Source organism: Myotis daubentonii, chromosome 11, assembly GCF_963259705.1.
Source record: "Myotis daubentonii chromosome 11, mMyoDau2.1, whole genome shotgun sequence".
Lineage (NCBI taxonomy): Eukaryota > Metazoa > Chordata > Mammalia > Chiroptera > Vespertilionidae > Myotis > Myotis daubentonii.
Genome location: NC_081850.1, coordinates 54148047 through 54163649, shown reverse-complemented (window position 1 = coordinate 54163649; position 15603 = coordinate 54148047). Strand labels below are relative to the sequence as shown.

General features: G+C 54.6%; 1 protein-coding gene and 1 pseudogene across 2 annotated transcripts; one reads left to right on the top strand and one right to left on the bottom strand.

The window, feature by feature from the left end:
• Positions 1 to 49: 49 nt before the first annotated feature.
• On the bottom strand, positions 50 to 11526 carry GRHPR (glyoxylate and hydroxypyruvate reductase). Of its 2 annotated transcripts, XR_009447665.1 has the most exons (10): positions 11373 to 11526; positions 9334 to 9464; positions 8866 to 8938; positions 8211 to 8327; positions 6915 to 7003; positions 5757 to 5861; positions 4847 to 4982; positions 3436 to 3566; positions 1517 to 1806; positions 50 to 1348 (listed from the first exon to the last, which is right to left on the bottom strand). XR_009447665.1 is itself a non-coding variant. In XM_059657363.1 (9 exons), the coding sequence occupies exons 1-9, from the start codon at positions 11453 to 11455 to the stop codon at positions 1685 to 1687; spliced, it is 987 nt and encodes a 328-aa protein (XP_059513346.1). In that variant the 5' UTR covers positions 11456 to 11526; the 3' UTR covers positions 1486 to 1684. The 2 variants fall into 2 exon arrangements, 1 of the variants encoding a protein (XP_059513346.1); XM_059657363.1 differs by lacking the exon at positions 50 to 1348 and having other exon boundaries at positions 1486 to 1806.
• On the top strand, positions 478 to 1087 carry LOC132212155 (ran-specific GTPase-activating protein-like; annotated as a pseudogene).
• Positions 11527 to 15603: the final 4077 nt, after the last annotated feature.

The following is a 15603-nucleotide window of genomic DNA, read 5'->3' as shown; positions in this document are numbered from 1 at the left end:
GCTTTCTCTGCTAATGCTTCGGCCAATATGTGTTTTTTTTAACCAAGAGTTTTAGAAAATAATCCAATGCTCTCAATAACCATTATTGGTAATTCCTTCAATTTAGTCCCTTCTGCCTTGCCTACTTCTGTCTGTCTGTGAGCCGTGGGCATGTGTGAGGTTTTCTCAGCCCACCCAGTTTTATCGCTTACTCTTATGCCCCCACTGCTCCCTTACCTGCCTCCCAGATTGAAAACTCCACTGGCCAGTTGGCTTGGCTGTGGGGAGGGCTGGAGCCTGCCTGCCTCAGCAGGAGGAGGGCTTTTGGGAGGAGTGAGGTGGCGATTAGAAAAAGGGTACCCATCCACCTGGGGGGAGTGGGGATGAGGACAAGATAGACAAAGGGAGCCAAGTGTGATGGTGCTAAAACTAATTTTGAAGTAAAAATTAAGAGCTGTGGAGGCCCTGGAGCCAGCAGACTGAGCCAGCCATGCCACCATGGTGGTCGCCAAGGACATCCATGAGGACCACAGTACCTCCACCGAGAATGCAGACGAGTCCAACCACAACCCTCAGTTTGAGCCTATAGTTTCTCTTCCTGATCAAGAAATTAAAACGCTGGAAGACGAAGAGGAGCTTTTCAAAATGTGGGCAAAGCTGTTCTGATTCTCTTCAGAGAATGATCTCCCAGAATGGAAGGAACGAGGCACCAGTGATGTCAAGCTTCTGGAGCAGAAGGAAAGGGACCATCCGCCACCTGAGGGGGGACAAGGCCTTGAAATTATTCGCCAACCACTATATCATGCCGACTGGAGCTGACGCCAAGCGCAGGCAATGACTGCATGGCTCTGGTACACCCTACCACCTTTGCTGACGGGCGCCCCCAGTGGAGCAGCTGGCCATCTGCTTCCCCAATGCTGAAGATGCACAGAAATTCAAGACAAAGTTTGAAGAATGCAGGAAAGAGACTGCAGAGAGAGAAAAGAAAGGAAAACTGGGCAAAAACGGTAATGCTGAGGAAGTGGCTGCAAAAGCTGGAAGCTCTTTCGGTGGAAGACAACAGGAGTCCGAAGACGAGACCAAGGAGAAAGCTGAGGAGAAGCAATAAGTGCTCTGCCTTTTTTTCCTATTCCTTCCTTTTTCATTTTTTAAAGTATTTGCCCTGCCCCTTCTTTGTGGTTTTTATTCTGTTGTTTTTACAAGGGACTTTATTATATAAAGAACTAAATTCCAATAACAACAAAAAACTCACCTTCTTCCAGTTATTCTTGCCTTGTTCTCTTTGCCGAGTATATTTAATGTGTCCCAATGGTCTAGGTCACCCATGGGCTCTGGTTGTCCGTTCTCAGTGCGGGGCCTGTGAAGGAATCTGAGCAGAGGACGAGGGGCAAGGTGGTTTGGACAAGTTCTGGGGGTAAGGACTGAGGTAGAAGCTGACCTCGCAGGTCACTAGATGCCCTGGTTTAGAAAAGGTAAAGCTCCTCCCAGTTACAGCCCAACACAGTCTCTCGGAGAATTCTTTAATACAGTTACACACTTTTGGCGCAGATGTTTCCAAGCACATCTCCCAGCACCAGTCTTCCCTCTGCAGCATCAGCCCAGATCGGACTTTTCCATGGCTCCTGTCCTGTGGGTCCAAATCAAGCCTGGCACAGCCGACAGCATCCCGGGCATGTCTGCCTGGCCCTCGGTGCTTCCTGTCTGGTTACAGCTTGAGTTCACTGGGCATTGGCTCCCCTCTCAGGCCAGCCAGCAAGTTGTTGGCTGCCAACAAGGACATGACGTTTCGGGTTCCATGGGTGGCACTGCCAATGTGGGGCAGGATCACTGGGGAGGAGAGGAAGACGGAGTTAAGAGCGTGGTTAAAGAGCCGTACAGCGGGCCCTTCTTACATGGCTTGCCAGTAAGAAGAATAAAGAGCCGCCTCATATTCCTTGATTTGCCTTCCCTCCTGTCACTCAGCACTCCACTCCCCCGAGGCGGAGGGTCAGAGTGAGAATAGCGGGAATCCAAGTTCCCGACGCCCAGGTGCAAGGATGATGAGGGGTGTGTCTCCTAAAGGTAAGAACACCGGCCTGAGGGGTCTTGGAGCTGATCGAGAACCCAGCCTTCCATTACCAGATAGTGAGCGATGCCAATTTAACTGCTCACCCATACCCTGCGCCCTGAAAGTGATGCCACGGGCTTCTGATCTACAGAAAGGACGACGAGGTGAAACCCTGGACAGCACAGCAGAGCACGTTCCCGCAGAGCGCCTTTGACAGTTCTCACAGTGAGCGCTGAGCTGAACGCCCAGGCCTGGGGGATGGGGACCGTTTTCCGGGCTGTGGGCACAATGCTCCTTTCTGGCTGGCGGGGGGCGGGGGGGGGGGTAGTAAGAGTAAAGCTTCCAGGGCTACAGTAATGGCAGCATTCATTGTGGGGAAGGCAGCTAAGGGCCTTCTCTCTGGTTTCCATGCCAGAACATGAACCAAGGGCGGGACTGGCCAGACAACCCAAGACCCTTACCGCTCACGGTTACAGTGGAGACAGAAACCACCCGAGAGAGAATTTAATATAAAGTACTGTTACCGAGGTAGGAAGTTAACAGGAGGCTAAAAAGAGGGCACTGAGGCAGTTCTCAAAGCGTGGCCCCAGGCCCAGCAGCACTGGCGAGGAGCATGCTACACCTGTTGAAGCAGAAACGCTTGGGGCCCAGCCCCTGTTTGATTGGTGCCCCCAGGTGACTGAGGAACCGAACAGCTTGAGGTTCCCTCAGGCATCACAGAGAGGGAGCCGGAAGCCTCTGCCTCCCCAGTACTAGGGGGACGGAGGGGAAGGGTGGGGTTAACAGAAAACTGCAGGAAGGGCCCCTGAGGAGCTGCAGCTCGGACCCTACCTCTGTGGCCGGGGCACTGGCTGGCTGTGGCTTGTCTGAGGGGGGCACCACGTTGGGAAAACTGCAAACCAGATGCCCCGGCCACTGCAGGAGGAACGGCTGCTCCTGTGAAGACGGGCAGCTGCAGGCCACTCAGCCGGGAGGGCAGGAGGGAGCCAGGGCCTGCTTTCCAGCCTGCCTGGCTGCCTGCAGCGTCCACACCGCACCAAGGGCTTAACCCCTGGCCCAGGTCACAGGTAATGGTGTTGTACTTGTACTTGTGACTTCTCACACTTAAACTGGTAACAGCAATTCATAGCAATGGATTTTAGCCATGACTAGCTATGGATAAAAGACACCCAGTCAAATCCACTCATCCCTCCCTCCATTCATTCCTTTAGGGACACAGGTGAGCACGCTCAGGAGGCCCCTCCCCTCTGTTATTAGGGACCAGTGCCACTCCTGGCATAGTTTATGGTCCCTGGGCATGACCCTTTGTGTTCACACAGCGCAGGCGGCTCACACACAGCACCTCCAGACCCTCCAGCTACTATGGTCCTGCGAGGCAGTGGTGACTGCACCCAAGACGCAGTTCTTACCACAGTTCTTCAGGGTCAGCAGAGGGTGGCTCGTAGGCAGTGGTTCCGGGGTCGTCACATCCAGTCCAGCAGCTGCAATCTGGCCACTGGCCAAGGCCTGGTACAGGTCGTCCTGGTTCACCACGTCCCCCCTGGAACACAGTGGTGATGTGGGTGCCCCAGTCCCTGCACCGAGGCTGCCTTTACGGCAGAACCACCTGTGGAATGAATTTCCCCACCGACCTGGCACCTGCGCTGCCTTCTGAGGCAGGAAGTCTTACATCCTCACTTACAGTATGTCTGTATAGTAGGAATACAGGCCTTGCCATCAGAGAACCCCGCTCCGCCACTCTCTAGCTGTGCGACCTTGGGCAAGTGTCTCAAATTCTCTGTGTCTCCAGTTCCTCCTCCGTAATAAGGGGAACCTAACCCCAGGAGTGCTGGAGGCTACAGCTCACTGACATCACTGCTGCATGAACAGGGCCCCACCCAGGTGTTCTGATCTGGGTGTTCCCCCGACCACCCACTGTGCTCTGCCATCAGACACCTGACTAACCAAGGGCAGAGACGGGATCCACCTAAGCACACCCATCCCAGTGAGCAACCTTCCTTCCTGCCACTCAACCACCAAGAGAAGAACTAATATGCCATTTTGTGCACTAAGTAACACTTGTGCAATAATCACAGCAGCCTGCACAGTCCTGGGTCCATGGGGATCAGGAGACGGAAGCCATGAGACTCAGCCATCAGCGTGAGCCCTGTGTTCACTTCACCTCCAGACCACCACCTCTGTAGCTAAACATTAGCCCTGGGGGCTGACCTCATCCAACCCCTTCCCTCACCTTTGTTTGCTTCCAGACTGATTTAAGCAGGTTCAAAGGGCACCAGCTAGGGAGGGTTTGGAGAGGCAGAGAGGGAAGGTCTGCCCCTATTACATGCCCAGTGGCCTGAAGGCACCTGGGGACATTTTGAGGAACCAAGACCACTTGAGTTTTGGGTCTGTGTCCCCAGAAGCATGAAGTTTCGACATGTCACTGACTCACACAGACCCAGGCTCAGTGCAATGGGAGGTCGGGCTCCGAAGGCTGTTAAATCTCAAGTCCAACCCTCTGTGGTTCAGAGGAACAGGGTACTTGGGAACTCGATACCATGATGTCTTCACTCCCTAAACCAATGCTACGATGTGCCTGGCCCTGAGCCGGGCGGCGGCACTGCTGGGGACCAGCCAGGCCCTGCTCTCGTAGACCTTCCCCTTGGCCTGGGTACTTGTGGCCTGGACTGTATTTCTGAGTTGGCTGCTTGGTTTATGGAGCGTGGCAAGCTCAGTCTGAGGTCTCCTCAACAACCCTCGGGGGAGAAAAGCCTCAGCTCACAGCAGCAGGGAGCCCCTCTCTGGGCCTGCCCGTGACCCAGCGTGTCGGTGCCCGGGTACCTGCTGATGTTGACCAGCACGGCTGTTTTCTTCATCAGCCGGAAGAAGTCCTTGTTGCAGAGGCCCTTGGTTGCAGGCGTTAAGGAGCAGGTCACAACGATGAAATCGGCCTCAGCAGCCAGCTGGGCGGTGGGCACTGGGGAGGGCACAGCTCCATCAGAGGCGAGTCCCAGTTACGGAGAGCGAGACGGTAGGAGGCCAGGTCCGCCCCCCCCCCCCCCCCCCCCCCGCCCGATGATGGAAACTCCCAAGATGCTTCCTGAAGGCCTTGCCGCTACCTGCACGACTCCTAACTATACAGTCAACAGCCACTGGGGGACCCGGGGCCTTACACCATTCATCCAGCTCCCTGGTCTAACAGATGGGGACGCTGAGGTCAGAGAGGGGCAGAGGCTTGTCCAAGGTCACCCAGTGGGATCTGGGCCACTTGGGCTTTCACCGACTGCAGGGTCCTCTGTGCCACGGGGTGAGGAATGGCTGAGGTTCAGCCTGCTCTCTGCGCCCCATGCTGTGCACCCTGCCAGGCTGGATCCACCTGGACACAAGCTGGGTGGGGCAAGTAATGCTCAGCGTGTGAGGAGACTGAGTGAAAGCTCCCAGCAGCTCCTTCCCGCTGCCATCGCCCCCGCTGCTCTGCCCATCCCATGTGCAATGGAGACCAGGCACTCTGAGGACAGACCTGGAGCGCTCTCCTGGCCCTGAGAGAGCTCACTGCTGGCCTGGGCAAGTCTCTGTGCTCCCTGAGCGGGCTGCATGCAGAGGCAGGTAGATCAGATGACCCCTGAGGGACTGCAGGCCCTGGACACACCTGGAGGGCCTGTGTTCGCCTGCCAAAGCTGCCGTTACAGAAACAGGGGAACCCTCTCACCGAGCACAGACGGGCTCCTGGGCAAACCAATGCTTGACTCACCAAACTCTGCCTGGAATTCTGCTGCTTCCTGAGGCTTGGGCTGGCGCCCTGAGTATAGAAATCTCTGGACACCAAATGGCTTCAGCCGCCGAGCAATGGCCTGGCCTGAGACAAGGAGTCAGAGTCATGGCTTGGCCCCAACCCCCCTGAGGGCAGGGGCAGCACCCAGCAGCTCCAGGGACAGGGAGCCCATGGGGGCAGGGGCAGATCCTTTCATTAGCACAGTCCCCACGTTAACTGGTCCTGCCTCGGTGTCACCCGCCCCCAGCCAGCCCACACTGCCCTGAGGGGTCTGATAGCCCTTCAGATCTGGAGGCAGCACCACAGCTCCTCTGTGACTTAGGCTGTCCTCACATGGTGTCCAGCCACCTGACGTCCATCTGCTAACCTTCCCTGAGAAGTGGACCTGGCACCCCTTCCATCCTTCTGGACCCTCTGCTTCTGTGAATGAAGCCCCAGACCTCAGTTGGCGTTTTGGTGGCACTGCCACTGCCAGCCTGCCCCAAGCCAGCAGGCCTTTCACAAATGCAGCTCCTGAGACAGTTGGGTGTTCAGACTCAGCATGTGCCCCAAAGCTGGTGGGTCCCTCCAAATAAGAGGCAGGGCTGCCAGCAGGCCAGTTCATCCACACTCTCCCTCTCATCTCTGTGCCAAGCTGGATGCCAGAGAACCACTGGCAGCTGCCTGGCTAAACTTAAGCCTTCCTGCCAGGCTTCTCCAAATGGGGCCAATGGCAGAAAAACAGCTCTGCCCACGGGACCCGCTGGTGCCCGCGGTAAGGCTTTATGAGCCAGAACTCAGGCCTTGGGGAGCACGGGCTCCCCCACAGAAAACCTCCTACGGCCCCGACCCAGCCAGCCTCTCTCATCTGTTCTGTACGGAGCTGCAGTCATGAGGAGCCCTGGCCCCAACACCCTGCTCCTATCACCGAGCAAGTCCTTACGGAAGTCCTGTGTTTCTTCTTAGTTTGTTTTTGCCTGTGTTTTATGAAGCTGTGTCTTCTCATCAGAGACAGCCCCACTGTGTGCCAAGTGCACGAATGCCACGCAGTGAGGGCAACCCTTTCCCAAGAAGGGCTGTCAGCATCCAGACCCCTGGTGCCGGAGACTCAAACTAAGCGCTGTGAGCCGGGGTGGCCCGGGGGTGGGGAGGGCCTACCTATGCGCCCCAGCCCGATGATGCCCACGGTGCTCTTCGTGAGGCCGTGGCCACACATCCACAGGGGCTTCCACGCGGTCCAGCCACCACTGCGGGAGGGAGGCGGCGAGAGTGAGAGGCCCTGGCCTCGGGTGAAGGCAAGGGCCACTGCAAACTCACAGACCCAGCAGCCCTGGGCAGGGGCTGTGTTCCCAGGCACAGGCCCTGCCCGCCAGGCCAAAGGACTGAGAGTGGCATGAGCCGCACCCACAGCCACTCAGCCCTGTGGACAAGCAACAGGAATGACTCTTCCGAGGCTGGAAGGGGCCTGAGAAGTGCTCATCCAATTTAGCAGACGGAGAAACTAAGACCAGAAAGGGTGACCTGCCTGAGGTCACCCAGCCAGGGCAGAGTTGGGAGCAGCAGGTTGCAAACTCAGGATCTGGGACTCCAAAAACAGTATTCTCAGCACCCCAGGAACCAATCAAACATAAAACCACAGGCCCACCCCACTGCCCTGGGTGGACGGGTACGGTGCCTGTCTTGGGTCATCTCCATTGTAGACATGGACTCCCTAGACAGAAGGGCGAGTGGCATTTTCAGCACTGGACCTAATCAGCCCTGGTGCTGTCCAGCTCTGCCCCATCATATCCCTGCCTGGAGCCACACTCCCCGTCCATTCTCCAAGGGCCTGCATCTGCTCAGGCCGGTCCCTGCACCTGGATGCCTTCCCCTGATAGGAAACCCTCAGGCCAGATTTCAGAATTTCCCAGGTTTCAGCAAGGTAGCCTGGTGCATACATACGCTATACTTTACGTGCCCACCTCAGCGGGCAGCACACTGTGGCAAGCACCCTGTCTATCTGCAGCAAAACATGCACGTTCACACTGACTAGGAGGAACTGAAGCCACGAGCAGCCTCCTGTTAGTTCCAGTCAAACTTTGCTGCCAAAAGACTTATGAGACAACCTTCAGTTTTCAGAGCTTTTGCATTTCTGACTGTGAATGAGGAGTGGCGGACCTGCTCTGCACACTCTAGAAGACGCCCACCTGCTGCTTCCTCCAGGAAGCCTTCCCTGATCGACACTCCTCCCCTCACCTCACCTCCCTTATCCTCTTCTCTCACAGTTTGCCTTCAGGCCCTGTTTATTTCAGCTCTGACTTGTACTTTAGTATTTTGGGTTAGTCTACCCCCTTCACTAGATGGGACACATCTGGGGACAGGGATCACATCTGGGCCAGGGTGTCCCTGGGTGCTCAGGAGCCAGCTGCTGAGCAGATCCAACTTTCCCACCAGGTGACCCAGGTGTCCACTCACTTCTTCACTTCCTCGATGGCCTCCGGCAGCCGGCGACTGGTGGTGAGCAGCAGGGAGACAGCGAGTTCCGCGGTGGCGTCTGTCAGGACATCTGGGGTGTAGCCCACACGGATCCCACTACAAATCAAACATCTGGTGGTAACACCGGCCTCGGAAGGGGCCTGAGAAGTTCCTATGCTGCTGCTCTGTTCCCTCTTGGCGCTGCCTGTCGGGGAGCTCAGAGATGCAAATGAGCACGCAGGAACGGTCATCATCCCGTTATTCCATTTTAATCATCTCCCACTGTGGGAAGGATATGAAGATGGGAGGTCAGGGTCCAAAGTCTGGGCAAGTAACTACTTAACCTTTCTGAATTTCCTCATCTAAACAGAGAAATAACAACATTTAATCTTTCTACATCAAGGGGTTATTGTGGGGGTCAAAAAAGACAACGGATGTAAAAGGGTGTACTTGGTCAGACATTTACCCCCTGTTTCTAACTCCCTGGTTTATTTTAATTGGCCTGTGCTCATAGACAGACTTCATCATCAGCCACCTCAGTCTCACTCAGTGGTTAGGAATACGAAATAAAAACAAACACACAGCTCCTCTTCCTCCCTGTCTGGTAGTCACCCTTCACCTCCCAGGCCCCTTGCAGAACCCAAGCTGCACTTACCGCTTCTTGATTTCATCCAAAGCCAAGTGGTCGACGCCCACAGACATTGTGCTGATGACTTTGAGATTGGCTCCTATTGGGCAGAAAAAGCATCGTTTTTATCTTTCCTCAGGATTCAAACCCTCCTGCACATTCCGGATGGGTCCAGAGGGGCAGGGCCTTGCTGGAGGTCATAAAGCAAGGCTGTGGCAGGGCTGGACGAGGGCCCGGGCCTTGGAATGCTCCCCCACACCCTGCTGCCTCCGCACAGGACCTGCCTTCCTGGGGTCTCCCTCCAGGATTCACAGGCCGGAGAGAGGAGCAATGCGTGTGCCTGAGGTCGGCCGCCCACAACCGCTCCCTCTGGCCAACGACTGCAGCCACATCCTCAGAGCTCAGAGGCCACTGCACACCTGCTGGGGGAACCAGCAGCAGCAGCTGACGGGCTGAGAGCCTCGGGGCCCTCCCAGCCCTGCCCAGGGCACACACCTGCGGCGTCCAGCAGCGTTCTGTCCACCTGCTCCGTGAGGAGGCAAAGCAGGCCGTGTGCCCCGGCCACGCCTCGCTCCAGCTCCTTCCTGGGGATGGGCTCATCTGAATCCCACTGCTCCACCTCACAGCTGAGGGCAAAGGAGAGACCACTCAGAAGCAGGGGGACCCCGCAGATACTCCCCGGCTCCCAAAGCCTCTCCCCGTCCCCCCGGCCGCATCTGCAGCCCCGTCTCAGAGTAGGAAACAGTGCCTTCTGCCTGCTCTGGCCTCAGACTGCCTGAAGCTGCCTGAAGGATTCAGGGTCATGTATGGGCGACTTCAGAACCGTCCTGAGAGGGTGGCTGAAGGGTGAGGGGCTTCACAGAGCAGAGAGGGCTGACAAGAGCCTAACCTGAAGGTAGAAAGTCATGGGACCGGCTGGAGTGGCTCAGCGGTTGAGCATTGATCTATGAAACAGGAGGTCACAGTTCAACTCCTGTCAGGACACATGCCCAGTTTGCAGGCTTGAAACCCAGTAAGGGGCGTGCAGGAGGCAGATGATCAATGATTCTCTCTCATCATTGATGTTTCTCTCTCTCTCTCTCCCTTCCTCTCTGAAGTCAAGAAAGATACATTTAAAAAGAAAAAGTCATAGTGACAGCTCTCAGCTCAACACAGGAAGAGGTTTTCACCCTCAGAGGAGGCCTCACAGGTCGTGAGCTCCCTGGCCCCAGGTGGCCAGTGTTGGCAAGTCCAGTGTGTGTGTGTGTGGGGGGGGGGGGGGGCTGGAGGAGGGGGGGAGGGGGAGGTTCCTGCATCAAATGGGATTGGATTCCATGTCCAGGTACATGTCCTGTCCTGTGAGTCCAGGATATGGGAAACCCTTACTTGGACTTTGCCCAGAAGGACACGGCCAAAGCAATGCAGCATGGATGGTGCACTTACGGGCCCTGGGCATGTTTCCCAGGGTGCTGCCCAGCCCCTCAGCCCTGGCCATTTAATTCACTGCAGCCAACACGCATGGGGCATCTACATGTGCCAGGCACAGGACGGCCGCTGGCACCTCCTTTCCACGGGCATGGCGTGGTGCTGCAGCACGCGAGCCACGGCCACCACTGCTGTGGCTTCTGCCTTTCCCTCCTCCTCAATGCCGGGCACATCACGCGAGCCTCAGCAAAGCTTCTGCTGCACTGAACAAACGTGAACAAATCTCATTCCCCCGGGCACGGGTTTCTGAGGCCGGGTTCCCCCTTCTCCTGCTTGGGGTAGGCAGTGCAGACCTGTATCATGCAGTGTTCCGACTGCAGTCAGAGGGAGCTGAGTTCAAATCCCAGCCCTGCCACATGCAGAGCTCTGTGACTTTGGGCAAGGTACTTAACCTCTCCCAGTCTCAGTTTTCTCATCTGTAAAATGGGAATCACAACCTCAAAGTGTTACAAGGATTAAAAGAGTTTATGCACACGAAGCGCTTGGCAAGGTTGGCACGCAGGGTTCAATTGAGGAAGTGTCTCCAAAGGCCCTGCCAACTGCCCGAAGCACCGGATCAGTGACTGGCAAGGTCCCTGACTTTGCCAAGCGACCTTGGAAGGTAAAGGATTAACAGCCTGGTCCTTGCATCATGCGCGATGTTCCTGCTCCACGGCCCATCCCTGGGAACGGCTCCAGCCGCCCTCCCCTCACCCACTGCAGGTGCGGGAGGTGCAGTCCAGGCACCACCCCTACGGCCTGGAGAAAGCTGGGCCCGGGAACTTTCCCTAAGCCTCCCCCAAACTCCAAGACCGTCCCGGCCGCGCGCAGGTGGGGAAGTCCGGCTCTCGGGGCCCCTAGGACCGCCCGGCTCTCCCCCCAAAATAACGAGGGCCTCTGGAGGCCGCCCCCAGCCGCCCAGGCGCCGCCCCGGGCGCCCCCAAAGTAGCTCCTGGAGACGTGAGTCACCCAGCGTGCGGGGTGCCCGAGGCCGGAGGTGGGGGGGAGCCCGGGGCGCCGCAGCCACTTCCCGGCCCCGCGCCCGGGGAGGGGGGGGCGGCCGAGAGCTGGGCGCGCGGGGCGGCTCTTACTCTGCGGCCCCGGCGAGCACTGCCCGGCCCTCGGGGGGGATCCTGCGGGTGACGAACACCTTCATGAGTCGCGCTGGCCGCATCCAACCCGCTGCCGCTGGACACTGACCGGGACGCCGCCGGCCGGAAGCGGGACGCGGCGTGGGGGCGTGGCCTCGGGTGGGAGGGGCGGGGCCTCCGGCGGGCGGGGCGGGGCCTCCGGGGGGCGGGGCGTGCGGGACTGGAACTGCGCGTTAGGCACTGACAGTGTGTCTGTGTCGGGGGCACCACGTGTGCGCCCCGTGCAGCTGTGGGTGTTTGATCGAGCCTTCATGGAACGGGGGCTGGTTCCGGGTGATGCGGCCAGGCTGGTGCCTTGGCCCCTGGGCCCCCATGGCCTCCCTGTGACCACCCGCTGCCCCAGGAGCTCAGGGACTGACGGGGTGTCTGGAGGCTGAGCTGGGTAAAGGGACCCAGAGTCCTGAGTGTGTGGGGATGTCTGCCAGGGCGCCTATGGCTGTCAGTGCGGCTGCTCCAGGAGTGGGGGATGCTTCAGGCACCATCCCCATCCCCAGGGCCCCAGGGCCCTCACCGTCCTCGCTAGGTCTGTTCCATCATGGTCACACTGTTCCAGGCAGGGGCCTTTGGTCACACGGCCTGGGCTCTGAGCCTGGCCTATTGTGTAAACACAGGAGGCTGTCCCAGGGCATTCTGAGTCCAGGAATGGCCTCTTTAATACGTGGTGCAATTCCTTATATGAAGCCCACCTTTGTGGGGGGCGGGTAATTGGTCATAGGCCCCCCAGCTTGTCTGACACCTGCTGACTGGGAGGTCATGTATAGGACAAGGGTCAAGGTGATGGATGGGGCCTTGTGGGGTGATGGGCAGACCAAGAGTTTGCAGTCAAATGGAAGTGGGTCTGAATCCCAGTCCATTTACAAGCTGTGTGGTCCTGGTCAGTTCACATCATCTTCCTAAGCCTCAGTTTCTTCAGCTACAAAATGGGGTTATGAGCACTTACTTTTGCGAGACTGTAATTGTATTGTGATTATTAAACAAGCAACATTTGCATGGATCCTGGACTATGTAGGGTGTTCATCAAACACAGAAGCCATGGAAGAGAGAGGTCAGGAGGTCAGGCTCTGGACTCAGACTGCCTGGATTGAAATCCCAGCTCTGCCATGTACCAGCATTACCTCACTAACCGTCTGTGTGGCTCAGTTTCCTCATCTGTAAAATGGGTAGTGCCTGCCTGTCTCAGGGCTTGTTGAGAGGATGAACTATGTACTAGGTGTACTGGTTAATGCGGATTTTTTTCAGTAGATGGAGTCACACATATGTTGATATATACGCAATTTGATACGTATGCTACTTTGTTGTATTGACAACAAACTTCAAAACTTCATATGTCAAAAAAAAAAAACTTCATATGTCAAATTTTCTGAAGGTGTTAACATCATTGATACTTTTACGCTTAAAAATGTCGAATTTCGTGCCCAAAAAAGAGCATTTGAGGGAAGTTTTAATTCATTATTTTAGTTTGAAGAAAAGTGCTGCTGAAAGTTATCGTATACTTCGGGAAGCTTATGGTGAAGATGCTCCATCTCAAGATACTTGTGAACGCTGGTTTAAATGCTTTAAAAATGGTGATTTCGATGTGAGAGACAAAGAACGTCCAGGTCAACCGAAAAAGTTTGAAGACCAACAATTACAAGCATTATTGGATGAAGATGCGTGTCAAACTCAAAAACAACTTGCAGGAAGATTAAACATCTTCCAATTTCCGATCATTTACAAGCAATGGGAAAGATTTTAAAGGAAGGAAATGGGTGCCACATCAACTGAACGAAAGACAAATGGAAAACCGAAAAGTCATCAGTAAAATGTTGCTTCAACAGCACGAAAGGAAGTCTTTTTTGCATCAAATTGTGACTGGCGATGAAAAGTGGATTTATTTTGAGAATCCCAAACGTACAAAATCATGGGTTGACCCAGGTCGACCATCATCAACATCGACTGCAAGGCCAAATGGCTTAGGAAAGAAGCCAAAGCTCTGCGTTTGGTGGGATCAGGAAGGTGTGGTGTATTGTGAGCTTCTAAAACCAGGTGAAACCGTTAATACTGATCGCTACTGATAATAAATAATCAATTTGAACCACACTTTGATCATAAAACCACCAGAATGGGCCGGTTAACCACCGGATAAAAATGCAAATTGACCCTTTACCGGTTAATAATGTGGATTTTGTAATCAAAGAAAACACAATAATTTCAAGAGAAACATCAGAAGTGCTTTATTCAATGAAATATCTATCGCTAGCTACACATTTCCCCCATTTTCAGGGAATTTGTGAATACCGTCCCAATAGAACTTTTCTTGTTTTGAGGCAAACCATTCAGAGACCCAATTTTCCACTTCTTCGTATGTTTTGAAGTGCTGCTCAGAAAGTGCACGTGCCATTGATCGGAACAAGTGGTAATCTGAAGGAGCGAGGTCTGGTGAATATAGCGGGTGGGTTAATACTTCCCAGGCAAGATCTTTTAACGTGTCTTTACCTCGTTTTGAAGTGTGTGACGGTGCGTCATCATGAAGCAAAATTACTTTGCCGTGTCTTCTGGCCCATTCTGGTGGTTTCATGATCAAAGCGTGGTTCAAATTGATTATTTGTTATCAGTAGTGATCAGTATTAACGGTTTCACCTGGTTTTAGAAGCTCATAGTACACCACACCTTCCTGATCCCACCAAACGCAGAGCTTTGGCTTCTTTCCTAAGTCATTTGGCCTTGCAGTCGATGTTGATGGTTGACCTGGATCAACCCACGATTTTGTGCGTTTGGGATTCTCAAAATAAATCCACTTTTCATCGCCAGTCACAATTCGATGCAAAAAAGACTTCCTTTCGTGCTGTTGAAGCAACGTTTTACTGATGACTTTTCGGTTTTCCATTTGTCTTTCGTTCAGTTGATGTGGCACCCATTTCCTTCCTTTAAAATCTTTCCCATTGCTTGTAAATGATCGGAAATTGGAAGATGTTTAATCTTCCTGCAAGTTGTTTTTGAGTTTGACACGCATCTTCATCCAATAATGCTTGTAATTGTTGGTCTTCAAACTTTCTCGGTTGACCTGGACGTTCTTTGTCTCTCACATCGAAATCACCATTTTTAAAGCGTTTAAACCAGCGTTCACAAGTATCTTGAGATGGAGCATCTTCACCATAAGCTTCCCGAAGTATACGATAACTTTCAGCAGCACTTTTCTTCAAACTAAAATAATGAATTAAAACTTCCCTCAAATGCTCTTTTTTGGGCATGAAATTCGACATTTTTAAGCGTAAAAGTATCAATGATGTTAACACCTTCAGAAAATTTGACATATGAAGTTTTGAAGCTTGTTGTCAATACAACAAAGTAGCATACGTATCAAATCGCATATATATCAACATATGTGTAACTCCATCAATTGAAAAAATCTGCATTATTAACCGGTACACCTAGCACAGTGGTTGGGACAGCATGTAACACACCTAGTGGGTGCTTAACAACTAGAAACACATCCCAACAAACCCACACGCTGGTGCCCAGGGCCGGGCACTGGCCAGAGATGCAGATTCTGAAGCCAATCCCAGGACAAGTAAGAGGGCCCAGGCCTGTCCCTCAGCTCTGTTGCCTTATCTCTGCCAGAGGTTGTGCATGTACTTGTACGGGCCTGGGAGCACCCGGAGGGCAGAAGTCCTGCCTGTGGTCTCTTCTCTGCTCATTTTATCTGAATCCATTTGCCCCCCCCCCCCCTCCAGGCCCAGCTAGGAAACAGGGACAGGCACAGAGGTCACCTCTCAGCTTAGGGCCACACGGCAAGTCTCAGGAGGGAACAGAGCGGGCGCGCAGGCCTGGATCCCTGGCCAGTGCACCCCTGCCATCCCCCTCTCTTAAGTGACACATTAATAAGTATCTTAGCCACACACCGTTATCTGCACTGCCAGGCCACCTCAGGGACACTTTTTGAAATACCTCAAACATTGACACAAGATGTTTCTGTCCCCAAGCCAGAACCTCAGGGGGACAGCATAGTCCTGTGGCTCTAACTTCTGCTAATCAGGGTGACACCTGGGCCCAGCTCCTCCCACACAGGACAGGCGAGGACACTGGGCAGCTTGTCCACCAGGGACAGAAGGTGGGACAGGTCAATGGGTCTCCTCCCCCAGGGCAAAGCACCCAGCTGGCGTGATGGGTGCGGAGCCAGCTGAGGACCCGA